This window comes from Protomyctophum parallelum, assembly GCF_964188405.1.
Source record: "Protomyctophum parallelum genome assembly, chromosome: 15".
NCBI lineage: Eukaryota > Metazoa > Chordata > Actinopteri > Myctophiformes > Myctophidae > Protomyctophum > Protomyctophum parallelum.
Window position 1 is genome coordinate 4868928 of NC_139710.1, and position 14639 is coordinate 4883566.

At 42.2% G+C, this 14639-nt stretch overlaps 1 protein-coding gene across 3 annotated transcripts in view; it reads right to left on the reverse strand.

Annotated features, from left to right (window-relative positions):
- ppp3cca (protein phosphatase 3, catalytic subunit, gamma isozyme, a) overlaps positions 1-14639 on the reverse strand; it is a 39521-nt gene that overhangs the window by 14485 nt on the left and 10397 nt on the right. For all 3 annotated transcript variants that reach the window (XM_083783171.1, XM_083783170.1, XM_083783169.1), the window contains 3 exons: positions 13334-13458; positions 3354-3465; positions 938-1083 (listed from right to left, as the gene is read on the reverse strand). In XM_083783171.1, coding sequence (XP_083639297.1) covers positions 938-1083; positions 3354-3465; positions 13334-13458 — 383 coding nt within the window. The remainder of the gene's footprint in view (positions 1-937; positions 1084-3353; positions 3466-13333; positions 13459-14639) is intronic.

Consider the following 14639-nt stretch of genomic DNA (forward strand, 5'->3'; position numbering starts at 1 on the left):
GGCGTCTTACTAGTTAAATTATTCAAACTTTTTTATAATTCAAGACTTTTCTGATACAAGCTGCCAAAATGAGTTTTCTCAGACGGGTGGCTGGCATATATCCCTTAGAGATAGGGTGAGAGGTTCAGTCACGTGGGAGAGACTCTGAGCAGAGTCGCTGCTTCTTAGCTTGGAAAGGAGCCAGCTTAGGTGGTTTTGTCATCTGGTTAGGATGCTTCTCGGGCGTCTCCCCAGGGAGGGCCTCGATGCATGTCCCGCTGGGGGAGATCAAGGAATCCATGAATATAACCTTCCAGCGGAGAAAAGTTGACTCTGTCACAATACCAAGGATTCGCCAGTGATTTCAGGTCACTGTAGTTCACGAGCAGGAAGCTAGCCCCTTGTTTATAAACAGCTTTGAGTCCTTGCTACTTCCGTGTTGCATAAGCATAACAGTGACATCACTGTTGAATCCTTGGCATCTGAATCGCAGTCTTAGTTTCACATGCGTTCATGATGCTTCACAACAAGCCGTCCGATTTTGTCACATTCCGATTTTGCGCTAATGAAATGCTGATGTGTACCTTTAGTGTAGAAAAAATGTTATTCGATTATACTCACTAGCCCTTACCCGTTGTGAGATATTTGCCCAATTCATTATTAATAATTAATGTGTCAAATCGAAAAAAGGGCTCCGTTAAGACCTCCATATTCATATGGTCAATGCCTGTGTGAAAAGTGGGAGCGATTGGTGCAGGCAATGAGGAGATAAGTGTTTGTTTCTGACATTCAGACATTGTTAGAATTATAGTATGATGAGTAAAAAGCTACAAATCAATTACCTGCATTAATTCATCTAAATATTGTGCAGTGGTTTAAAATAAATATTGCAATATTGAAATATGTCAACATATTTTGTAGATTCATATGGTTGTATCAGAGTGGTTGTATCACATACTTTCCTAATGTCGTCAAGGCAGTTGATTTCTGGTGAAAGTCCGCCATGTACACACAGGAACTGTTGGTTGAGGAGGGCAGCGAGGGGCAAGCAATCGAAGGCCTCCATGCAGGCATCATACACCCGCTCTGAGTATTTGATTTTACCTGACATTAAAACAAAACAGACATGTGGTAAACTTTGCTACTGGAAAAAGAGTGAGAGGACAAGGGCCCCCCTCGTAATTGTGATGCTGTATCTCAATGGGACTAAACTGTACTATAAATAAAGGTCAAATGCAAAATATTGTTGTTCTATGTTCCATCAAAGTGTCCTTCAGTAAGGCTCTAAAGCCTAAACCTTGATCTGCTAACTCACTTTTGGAAATATACCAACAGCAACAACAAATAAAAACGGGACAGTTTTATCTGCTCTCTCAGGCGTTGCCTTACTGGGTGTTTTGCAGGCAGTGATCAGCAAAGCTCTTTTGTTTGGGGCACGGCTTGCAATATTTTCATGAGCTGCAGTGTGACTTGCACAACACTACAGGTGAGATTAAGGAAGGCAGGACGTATTTCCTTTTAAGGAGAAGCTAATCTATTGGCTCAGTAACTGTATGGTTCGATCGAGACCAGACAAGTATCTTGACCACTGAAAGGGATCATATGCCCCTAAATGTTCCAAGATACCGGCAATATTATTATTAATATTAGAATAAATTCAGATTGCTGATGTGATATATCACTTAAGGCTAGCAAGAGATTCTGCAATAATATAAATTAAGCAATCTGCTTTAATGGGACTACAGATGAAATGTAGCTTTGGCTAACTCTGGCACATTTACGTTGATGTGAAAACTGACATGTTGATTAGTGAGCTTTGTCCCTGTCAAATAAATAAATAAATGCAAACCATCTTTTATTTACCCAATTAGTTTAAACACATGCTAATGAGTACTCTTATTATAAAGTAATTATGTTTAAGTATCTCTGTCATGCAGTGTCCTCCGCCTCCACCCTGAAAGGGAGGAGACATTTAGGATTGAAAGCTATTTGCAAACTGACAAATTACATTCTGCGGTCGGCCAAAGTGTTTTGGTTTCTAGTTGAGCAAAACTTTTTCACCCAAGCATAAATTAAGCTTCACACTGATTTCTTGTTCTCCCTCTCAAACAAAGGCTCACAGCCTCACACCAGCACACCACTTAGTTGAGGCGTTGTGCTGGGTTCGAAAAGATCATGAAGAAAAATAATAAAACCTGCAAATGTTTCCAGTCAATCGTGTCAAACTCACTCAAGATGTGTGGACCCCAGTCACCCCACCCACAGGTCATGTTAATGGGTGGAACAACACAATAGGATAATGAGGTAAAAATAATAGTGTTCAACATTTATATCCATAACACAACAGTGAAAAAAGCAATGGACAGCATGATTATTAAAACCTAGAGAGATTTAAATAATCAGGAAACTTAATATTGAGTCTAAAATATAACAGAGTTAAAAATGCAAAACAAGATGAGACCAAGGCACCCTTGTAGAAAAGTGAAAATAAAGTGGCTAGTGGCTACTGCATTGCAAGACTAAGAGAGTTAAAAATGGTTATAGTTATAGAAAATGGATGTTTGGAAACTCCTTGTTTATTCCTTTGAGAGACAGGGTGTAAATCCAAAAGGATTCACACTGTAGCAGCAATCTCCTCCTTGAGCATTTAACATGTTCAATCCCCTGATATCTAGAGAGGCCACATTCTGTTTAGTGGACATGAAGTACATCTTGCGAATGCTGTATCTGTGTTCAGAAATGCACATATTCAGCGCTTGGTTGGTTTTTACCAACATTGCCTAAGCCAGCAGCTAGATCATATTTGTGGTTGTACAAATGCCCTTCATTTTTAAATATTTCCTTGTGAGTGTATGTGGAAAAGTGTGGCTTTTGGGATGAAATTGCACTGTGCGCTGTAATTTTCATCAGAGATTCAAGTCAGATATGAAGATTCTGGCATTTTAGAGAGGGTATGCCTGCCTTTCTGTTTGAGATGTGTGTAAAACACCAGAAATATGACTACTATCTGTGCCTTAATACCTCAATGAATGTATTATTATTCTCTGTCATCTACTTCTGACTGATAAAATAAACAAATACTTCTAACAATTCAAATACCAGTTCCAATTTTTTTAACTAATAAATGCTTTACCCAAGGTATTGTTTTTGGCTAATCCAACACATCGGAGCCAAACGAGTAATTATTCCTTCGAAAGGGCCCAGTTTTCCCAAAATTGAAGGAACCCCGACTTTAGCCAAGAGCGGAAGTTCTGAACTCAAGGGTCGACAAGACCAACAATGCTTTCTCAATGCCATGCCAATGCTCTTCGCATGCATTTTGTGATCGTGTCCAGACAAAACAAGGTTATTTATAAAAGCCAAACTTCACTTACATTCCTGTTTGAAGGTGAAGTACTCGGTTAGGTGTCGGCACTCGTGGTTCCCTCGCAGGAGAAACAGTGTGGTGGGGTGGTTGATCTTAAGCGACCAGAGGTAGAGCACACACTAAGAGATAGGCAGAGAGAGAAGGACAAAAATGACAGAATTATACAGAAACTGCATAAATAACCCGTGTTCAATTCATAAATCTACATAAATATTCCTATGTGCACATTAGAGGCTCAAACATCGAGGGCACAGGAAGAAAACAGTGGATTCTATCATAAATGATGCATCCCTGGGGAAGCTTTGAAGCCAGACCTACAGATTACATTTAATGTAATCTGGAGCCGTATTTAATGTGTGACGACAAGAACAGTATAAAAAAAAGGCAGAGGAGGCATTTACAATCCAAATGAGCCCTGCTTCCTCTTCAGTCTCAGACGACAAGGCACTGCTCATTAGTCGCCACTTGCTGCCCTCGGCCTACTCTTTTACATTAACATGCGTAAACCACACAGCCCAACACTAAGCCTGGAGAGCAGGATGCCCAAGTAACCGAAGCCAGCAGGTGTGCATTCACGTAAAACCTGACCTTCATTATGTATATACTGTATATTTGCTCTGGAAATAATTTGGTTTGAGAAAAATAAAAAATAAAAAGATTGAAGAAAATCTTCACCGTTGCAATGGCCCAATCTCAGCTTGGGCATAAATACAATAGATTTGTTGTATAATTGGTGAGGAATGGCTGAATATCCATGTTCCATCATGATAATTCACCATGGGTTCTTTAAGGGAAGTGTGCAGGGTTTTGGGGGGAACAAGGAAGAGGTGCATGTGTGTGTGTGTGTGTGTGTGAGTGTGAGAGAAATGTGTTGTCAGAGTGAATTTCTAAAACGGGTTGTCCCAATACTTGATTCCGATTGGCTGGTTACCGTCACGTGACCAGTGTAAATTCCACCGATAACCCACTCCTTCAATCACTGGGGCTACCTGCCGAGCAAAACAAGGAAGTGATGTGGCTCGCTTTGGTGGAGCAAAGCGTAGGTACTTTTGTGAATTCAATCGTTTTATATTGCTATATGTTTGTAACCGTTTTAGAAAAGCAATAAGCCACTCGAGGCCCCAGCATCCCGGGTATTTTACACTGGCTGGGGGGTAGAAGATACACCCCCAGCCAGTGTAAAATACCCGGTAACCTGAGACCTCTCGTGGCTTATTGCTTAAGTATACACTATACAATGTGCAAAAACAATTACACATAGTTCTGCGTGCCCAACATGAAGTTGAAATACTCATTCTTGCAATTTGTACAACCACCCAAAAATGACAAATAGCTCTATTAGTATATTTGTTAAAGGATGACTTCACCCATTTTCAACCAATCGTCATATACAGTAACTGGTCCTCTCTGGTGGTCATTATAAAAATCTGTCTGTCTCACAGGAGGGCTGTGGACACTTCAGAAACCACTCCAGCCTACCAGTGACAATCACTGTTAGGCAGTTTATTTTTTTTCCAAACTAAATAATATTTATTTTATTTTATTAATGCACGAACAATGTGGCTTCCATTATAGCATGCCAACTTTCCAGGAATAGAACGCCTGCAGTTTCTATTAGCTTGGGTTCCTCATCGATGATGAAACTGGTGGGTGGGTTTCAGAACTGTCCACAGCTCTCCTCTGAGAAACAGACGAGTAGACAAAAATGGTACCATATTATAATGAGCATTAGTCCTTAACTATTAGTCATCCTTAAATATTACTGTATAATACGCTCAAATTATATTTTAAATAACTATCATAAACATAACACCTAATTTGACTGGACTGAAATCAGACATGGAAACTCATGAGGGGTGATAAGGGTGTTAAATTTGGTACTTGTAAAACTGTGATGAGACAATAGATTAGGTCCCATTGGGAGGTCTGGGACATGGACTGTTAATCCACCCAGGTTGAAACTTTGTTCCCTGCACGTCTTACTGCTCTCTGTACTTTGTGGAATTGTTTGAGCTGTGAAGTGCAGTTGAATCTGTAGAGGGGCTGTCGGCATGAATGGATCTCTTATGTGCGTAGGTGTAGGTGGTGAAGGGAGCAGGAGTGCAAAGTGCCTGAGAGAGATGACATGGATTTTAATGAGAGAGCTCTCTTCTATCAAGTAGGCAGTCTGCACAAAGCCTGGAACGGGGGAGGCAGACAATGGTGCTGGCTCACTTCACTCCACCTCACGGAGCACAAACACACACAGATGGAGACAGATACACACACACACACACAGACACAGACACCCACCCACTCACACTCTGCAAAGCATGTGGTTAGAGAGGGGTTGGAGTCAGGATAGGGGGTCAGTTCAGTGGAATACTCTCTTGGATCGCAAAGGGGTAAAGTAGGCAGTGACGGCCAGCAGAATGAAATGGATTGCTACATGAACTCAATTTAGATTCTGAAAAATTGCTGGCCTGAAAAAAGGTAATAGGCTGCTTTCAGAGGCTAAAGTCGATCTTCATGTTGCCTTGGTAACATCCTGAGATCCATCTTCCTATACCCATGCTTTTGCGCTATTCAAGCCACTATGGCCTTCACACGACACAAGAGGGTTTCCATGGCTTAACCCATTCTGACCTGAGATCAGATTCATACGAGGTTTCCGCCGGACACACACTGGTCTGATGAACCCATTCTGACCTGAGATCAGATTCTAAAAATGTCAGTCGTTCTTCAAATTTTCAAAAATAGCAGACCTACAAGCTCGTATCGCGCCACTCGGTGGCGCGATATGAGCTTGTAGATCTGCTATTTTTAAATAGCTAAAGCATAACATGATGCTGACACCAAAATGGGTGCCCGTTCAGAATGGGTTAATTTCTTTTCAAACTCCACAGAGGAAAAGTGAAGCTTGTATGGATGGTAAAAGATTCTGCTCGCTGGGGCTGGGCATCCTAATGGCCTGGAGGGCTGGGTTGTGTGCATGTGTGACGTTATGAGTTTATGTCCTATGCTCTTTAGAATCCTCTGTCACTGCCATCTAGCAATTCCCCAGCTACATTACGTATATTACACTAAATTATACAATCACCCGAATAGGCATGATGACTTCCTGTCCAGCCAAAACTTGTAGTGACTAAATTAGCGGGTGGGGCTCTATCCACTTTAGAGGATATGTAGAGGCAGAAAGCCTGAATCAACAATAAAACAGCCAATTTGATATTTCTGTGAATTTACTAGATCAGTAAACACTGAATAAAACAGATCACCATTTGAACGGAATAAACAGGATTCTAATTACATACAAAAGGATTCATGACCAACTCGCATCACATTACAAACTAGAAAAAGTGCCCTTCTGGGCACAGGTCTCCACCAGGATAGGGATGTAGGACATTGCAGCTTGCCTTCATCTGGTGGTTGGATAAAAGGGCAACAAAAGTAAAAAAAATCCAGGCAAAGGTTCTTCCTTGGCCTCTAGGGAGTTGGCATACAAAGTTATCCACAGATCCGTGCAGTTAGAGGTAAAAACACTTTTCGGCCAGTTATAGCGCCACCTTGAGGCTGAGTTGAAATTGTTCATGTGGCATTTCTTCCTCGGCCTAGTGGGAATGTGCGTGCACAATTTCACGGAAATCACGCGATGTGTTCATGATTTGCAGCATTTTGTTTGAAACTGAGCACTCCTGTGAACTTTGGAAGCCAATCTTAACCAATCAGGATGGAGTGTGAGAAATCTGAAAGACCCGTTTCGTTGAATGGCTCTAGAGAGACTGTGTACCAATTGTGATGTTTGGACAAAATCTGTAGGTGTACTGTGCAAAAACTTGTTTTGCACAAAGCGGCCTCCTGGTGGCGCTATAACAGGCCGTTCTGGAAATTTTGGGGCAGAGGTTCATCGTTGGCATCCAGGGAGTGTGTGTGCAAAATTTGGCATCGACCGGGTTAACGGTGCCGGAGATTAGCTGCTCACGGACACACGGACGGACGGACACACACGGACGGACGGACGGACGGACGGACGGAGTGCAAAACATACTCTCCCCCCATGCCTTCGGCCTGGTGGAGACAATCAGAACACACATACAGTAAAACTGTCTCTGCAAGTCACAGGTCCAACTCTGTATCTAAAATCCTAATAAAATGCAACGCTTTCCATACACTGCCATAATCCCTCCAACACTTCACAGTAGAACATCCCCACCCCGCCTACCATGCCCTAATAATAATCTCAACAACAGAAACCCCACTCCATGGACAGAGCCACAGCTTTGGGACCACTTCTCTCAGCCCACGCACATTCAAATGACTCCCCATTTTCCACAACTATAGCTTCGTGCTCGGACAAGGTTCTAAGCTTCTCATCCTGCCCATAACATCTTCACCTTCTGTATAGTAAGCATACTTTGCCTTATTGCACAATCCAGGAAGTGGCCTACTTCCTGAAGTGGTGACCGTCATAATCATCACCACTTTAGGTCACTCCCCCTTTTTCTCCCCAACACAGATTGGACTGATTCATGGTACATTACTGTACAGAATGGTATAGTAATGGTTCTCAAGTTTGGTTCTCCACACACACACACACACACACACACACACACACACACACACTTTGGGGACCCCCCAAAATAATTTGGTGACCCCCTGAGGGGTCGCGACCCACGGGTTGAGAACACCTGCAGTAAAGCACAGTACCGTATGGTACCGTACAGCATGGTACATCACAGTACAGTACAGTATACTACTGCATAGTACAGTCTGGTAAAGTAAAGTACAGTACGGTGCAATACAGTATGGTACAGTACAGTATGACACAGTACAGTACAGTATGATGATACAGTACACATTAGTGTTTCACTGTTCAAGTAATTTCATTTTACTACCATTTAGCCTTTCTTATACTTTGCTACAAACACTGTCATACATTACAACATGACAATACACAACAAATGCCATCTTATTTCCATCTACTTCCCGTCTTCATTTACACCCTATTCTCCATGTGCATCAATCACACTCATTATTCACACCAACACCTTACTTGCTCACTACAATTAGCAGTGCAACATTGCAAGGGTGACAACGTCTCATGGGAGCCAACGACGTGTGGGAAACTACAATCGAGACCGCCGAAGACCGGTCGAGTTTCTAGTAATATCAATAATAACTATAATAATAATTAATTAACACATAATACTTTTAAATTAACCCTAATTAGGGACAAGCCCAGAGAATATCGTAAAAAATATATGTTTTGGACAATTCTGAAAAGTCCAAAGCCTTGCTGTGCACACTGTACAGGCCTTCAACTCCCTGATTTCTTGAACAGCATTAAAACCTGCGAGTGGGGGGGGGGGGGGGGGGGGGGATAAACATTTGAAGTTGGAATAGCCCCTGTCGATTGCCCAGCATCACTCACCCATCAATCCCTATGCTCTCTCTCCCCCTTTTCATCTGTGACATTTTACCTATCTCCATGTACTGACTGTTAGTACTCGCATGAAAAACTTTTTACACAGAGAAGCACGTGTGTATACAAACAAACAAATATATACCATCAATTTGAGTGTTGTAATGTTGTTGATGGGGAGGGCACCAAAACCCAACAATGGCGTTTTGTTATTCTATTTCTATCCAACATATAATTAAGGGAATGTCTGTATAAGTAAGAGAATGTGTCTGTCTGTCTGTCTGTCTGTATAAAGCAATGTCGCTGCTCCTCACTCGCTGCACCAATGACTCTGAATTTCCACACGGGTATTGACCATTACATTATGGAGGTCTTAAAAAGGCCCTTTTTTTCAATGTAACCAATTTAACGCTGTTTATTACAGTCTTTCGCCACTCCATTTAACCCATTCTGAACGGGCACCCATTTTGGTGTCAGCATCATGTTATGCTTTAGCTATTTAAAAATAGCAGATCTACAAGCTCATATCGCGCCACCGAGTGGCGCGATACGAGCTTGTAGGTCTGCTATTTTTTTTAAATCGAAGAGCGACTGACATTTTTAGAATCTGATCTCAGGTCAGAATGGGTTCATCAGGACCAGTGTGTGTCCGGCGGAAACCTCGTATGAATCTGATCTCAGGTCAGAATGGGTTAACTCTAGCACCGAAGTTTTCCCCCGTCACTGTGCATGCACGCCGTTGATGACACGCATCCGGGTACATCGCGTTACAGCAGTTGGTTGCCTATCGAATTCAGTTACCTCCCGTCGCCTCCATCACGCAGGTCACAGAATCGCACGACTTCACCCAGCTGTTGTAACACGCATAGCTGCACCCCAGACTAAATGAGAGAAGTAGTGGGGCTTTTTTATTTCTTTCAAAGTGACTGTTGGCACTGGCAGTCGTCAGACTGGATGTAACTTGAATTAGTTCTATTGAGTTTGACTGGGTTTAAACGCGTAAACCCGCATTTTAATCAACCCCCCTTCACTGCCGAGATTGTTGTATTACCTTCAGAGCATACGCTGAATTATTTGGGCTTTTAATCCGTGAAGATCCAGCGAAAAAAGGTTCCTCGGTTTGTTATGATCCGATCGTACCATCCACCATCTTGGTGCACCCCGGAAGACGCACACAAGACCCGTCTCCATGAGGGCGTTGTACCCCATTCATTTGCATTGGCCTTAATTTCCCAGAAGCCCTAGCAGCCCACAGCATGTGACGATTTCCGGTTTCGTCATCAAAACGAAACCATCTAGTCTCTATCTCCGCGGCAAGACAGAGTTTATTTTTATTTATTACAATACGGCGGATTAAACACATTAAACAAAATGCGGGTATGTCGTATATAGCAACGACAGTAACCTGGATTAAACCATTCCCGGCAGTAAAACTGCTTTAGTATGAGGCTTCTTCTACCACATCAATCAATGCGCAATACGGTACGCTGATGTGTGCCACTAGTAGGTGGAAGCCCCCAACACGACCAAGAGTATTTATTGCCCAGAAACTCTAGATGATAAAGGGGCAACTAGGAAATCACAAAGCAGTTTTCACGATATTTTAAACAAAAAAAAGTTTCCAGAAATAAAATGTTTTTTTTAATTTTATATAATGTTCTCACCCCCCCCCCCCCCCCCCCCCATCACATTTTCTATTTAACTACATTGGAAAGGAAGTAGGCATTACTTCTGACAGTGCAGGAACATAATTGCCTTCCTTGATGATGAGCATCAACGACCATCATCACCTGGGCACAGTCACACACAGCTCCCCTATACAGTGCTCTACTGAACGTGACTCAGTCTCATTTCTCTCCAAAAGCAATTGAATATGATGGAAAGCTCACATTTCACATCACACACACACACCATAATTCCCTAGCCCCCCTAAATTTTATATATATATATATATATATATTCGCCCCTGTAGGCTCTGTTCATATTGCACTGTTGCTGTGACCAAGGCTTGTGATATGCCACTGCAACGTTCATTTCTATAAACATGACTTTACATTGCGGTTACATGCAGATAGATGAAAACAGTGTGTACACTACACACAAAAACACTACACACAAAAAACAAGGTGTTCCCGTCCTAAATGGGTTAAACACATCTGTTGTATTAGTACTTTACTTAATGTAACATTTATATTGCATTATGATGTGTTGATGAATAGCTGATTTGAAGGACCTGTGTCTCTGTCTGGTAAACGTCTACACAAAAAACAAAAAGCACACACCATTATGTTCCTTTTACGCTTACAAGGCTTATCTGCATAAATTCCAATTAACCCAAATTTCCGTGACCCCAAAAACAATGTTTTATTGCCAGATTGACCTATAAAATATCTGAGCATGCTCACAACCTACACAGGATAGCACACCCATTAACATAGTATACAGAAATTAAATTATGACCATATGGGAGATCTCTGCTGTGCTCCTGGTTGAAGCAATCAGACTAGTTTCAGCACAGAGAGGGGTCAGAGAGGGTCCAACAACAAAGAGAATCACCATCCAGACGGTACTGATGACTGTGATTGCAAAACATCCGTCTCTAGAGAGGGGGGCTGCTGTAGTAGTCTCTGTAGGACTTGGTTTGGAAATATTGCTTACTACAAAGATAGTATCAGCTAAAGGCTGGACATGAGTTTTAGAATGATACCAGCAACTGCTTGATTAAAAACGTGTTAGAATTCTGTACCGTTTCCATAGCATGTGTACATTGTGTAGAGAAAAAAAAGAAACGTTGCTTCAATTATAGTTCAAGCCAGAGCCTCAGCTACTGCAAATTACGACCCTCTTGCAGTCCTCACCGAAGACAAATCCAGACTTCAAAGAACATTGTACGGAATGCATACAACACATGGAATCACACACAACAACGTAACTTAAATTGACCCGATAAAATAAGATGGAGTGATCTTCTATTCAGTGATCCGTTTGGTAATGATGGCATCTTCTATTCAGTGATCCGTTTGGTAATGATGGCAGACAGTTCACAACCAGACCAGAAGTGATGTAAAAGCCCTTTATTGTCCGCCAGGGTACATCTTCCTCAATTTATCGTGTGCCTTAATTCTATTGACACACAAACATAGTAGGCACAAACGTGTGGGCATATTACAAAGTATGACTGAATAGATATTGATTTGTTACATGTTTGTTTGAGCAATGAATGTCATTTCTCTGTAAAACTTCCATTAATAGTATAGACGAATCCACAGAGCCTTGCCCTGTAGGCCAGGTGTAGGCAATGATGAGGTGACAAGCTGAACTTAAAGGACTTACGTCACCACTTTTCAACTTATCTTCATATAATTGGTCCTCACCAATGTTCATGATAAAATACCACATTTTTTTCTACTCAGTCTGTGTCTCATAGGAGGGCTGTGGGCAGTTCAGAGACCAGTGACATCATCGTTAGGCAGATGACCTGTACGTCGGCTCCCATTTTAACTGTCTGTCTGTGTCGCACATGGAGATATCTGTATCTCTGTGTGTGAAGAGTGCAAACTGACTGAAGTGGACTGGTTAAGTAATCACAAAATTGCAGGTGTGGGGTTGCCATGGCAATCAATAGGCTGAGGCAGAGGCTGGAAATTGCACAGGTGAGAGGATTTAGGCTGATTAGGTCCACTGGCAGAGCCTGACCAGAGCTTTTTGTGGTGTAGTGGTTCTGGAGAACCGTGGGTCCGACCGACTCTATACCGGGCACTGCACTCCCTGTGGGGGTGTGGAACTCGTGTGTCGATTTTGAAGTCAGTGGGGCATTTATAGTAGATTTTCATTATCGTGAGAACGATAGCTTCCATTAACGCATTGCAACTTTTCAGGAATAGAAAGCCTGCCGTTTAAATTAGCTTGGATTCCCAATTGATGATGTCACTGGTGGACGGGTTTCTGAACTGTCCACAGCCCTCCCATGAGACACAGAAAGTAGAAAGAAATTGTGGCATTTTATCATGAACATTAGTGAGGACCAATATGAAGGTAGGTTGGAAAGCGGTGAAGTGGTCCTTTAACTATTTTTTTTGCTAAGTACGTATATATTCGTACCCCCCAGCTATGGGACATTATCTGCTAGGTACGTATATATTTGTGCGTATATCTAGTCTGAGCATAGACATGGTAACGCCCCGATTGGCCTACCAACACTGCCCGTCTTGACTGTCCTCCGAGACGTGAGGTTACTCCGTGGTGGGAAAATAATACAAGAGAATGATGAGAAAGAGAATGCGGCCTTGTAACTAACTTGTAAGTTTTATTTTTGTAAAAGGGTGTGAACTTCTAAACAAAGTGTTAGTGTTGATAATAGATGCCGTTGGCATGCCGTTTGCTCTCCCATTGGCCAGAGGAGGCAGACGAGGCAGCCAATCAGGCTAGGCCATCAGTATGACTAGGTCGTCAATAGGTCTTCTACATTTCATGAGATTTCATTAGTCAGGTTTCACCTGACAAAAAGTGACCGTTGGAATTCTCCTGCAAGGAACCTTATTAGTACAGATCTGGGCACACTGAATGAAGAGAACAGTCATTCTCACCTCGATACTGAAGTAGCCTCGATCTACATAGTCACCGAGGAAGAGATACCGTGTGTTACTGGGCGACCCACCAACTTCAAAGAGCTTCATAAGGTCAAAGAACTGTCCATGGACATCACCACAAACTGTGGAAAGAGAAATAGTAGGTTTAACAGTCAAATAACAACAATGATACTAGCTATGTGGCCATAAATCATGCAATACATTGGTAAAAAACAACCAACTGCCAAATACTGCATGAGTATCATCCAACTTTGGTCATGAAATTGAAAGTGCACTGACTGCAGTGATACTGTGTCTTTTCATGTATTGATTTGGCTATGTGTAGTTTTGTTGATAGAGCATGGATACCTGCATGGACAACTTTACAATGACATTCAAAGCAGGGTTACTGAAGAATGCTAGTGAAGAAATGTGATTGCCATCACCTGAATTCTGGATTTAGATATGAATTGCAGTAGTACTCAGTCTCTGCTCTGATTCTGGGGACCCAGACGACTACTGGCTTTAATTTTAAGCCTTTAATAAAGGGATTAATATAGCAGTTAACTGCATGGTAGAATAAGAACGTGCAGTCATCTGGGTCATAGGCTCTTCAGCATTCAGCGGTGGGACTTTGATTGTTCTGTTTAATTAAAAAGCCTTAATATCTCTACCATTAAAACAGCACCCATTCATGTAATAGAAACCAAGCAGACAAGTGCGAAGATGCCACTGCACTTCGACAAGTACCTGGATGCATTCCTCGCTTTCATTGAGCTAAGGGACTTAAGCCCTTACCACACCAAAGGGTCACCATGCAACTCCTTGGGTGTAAACGGTTGCAAGGAGTTAACACTAAAACCGTCTCGACCCTTTTGTGTGGTTTGGGCCATTGAATTCCATGCATTGAATCACTAGGGTCAACGTGGTTCAACGTGCAACAAGACATATCACACCGCAGGGACAACGCTAAAACCGGCTTGACCCTTTGGCTTTGGGCTTACGGAAGCATAAAATGTATAGTCTAGAAGCATATGCCACAAGTTTATCCTGTCTGTTACTGTAATTTGTATTGTCCAACTGGGGGTCCGGGACCCCTAGGGGGCCCTCAGAGTTACTAAGGGGTGCCAGTACATTACGTTAACCACTTGAATGCTAGCATCCCTATTCTGGGGTAACATTCGCCAAAAACTAAAATCTACAAGCTCCAAGCATATTGCACTGTGTTGTGTTGCATGTGTTGGGCCATGGAATGAGCTTTTAGATCTGCTATTTTCAGCAAAGAGATTTGGTGTGGAAAAAAGCAGATTGACAGTTTAAGTGG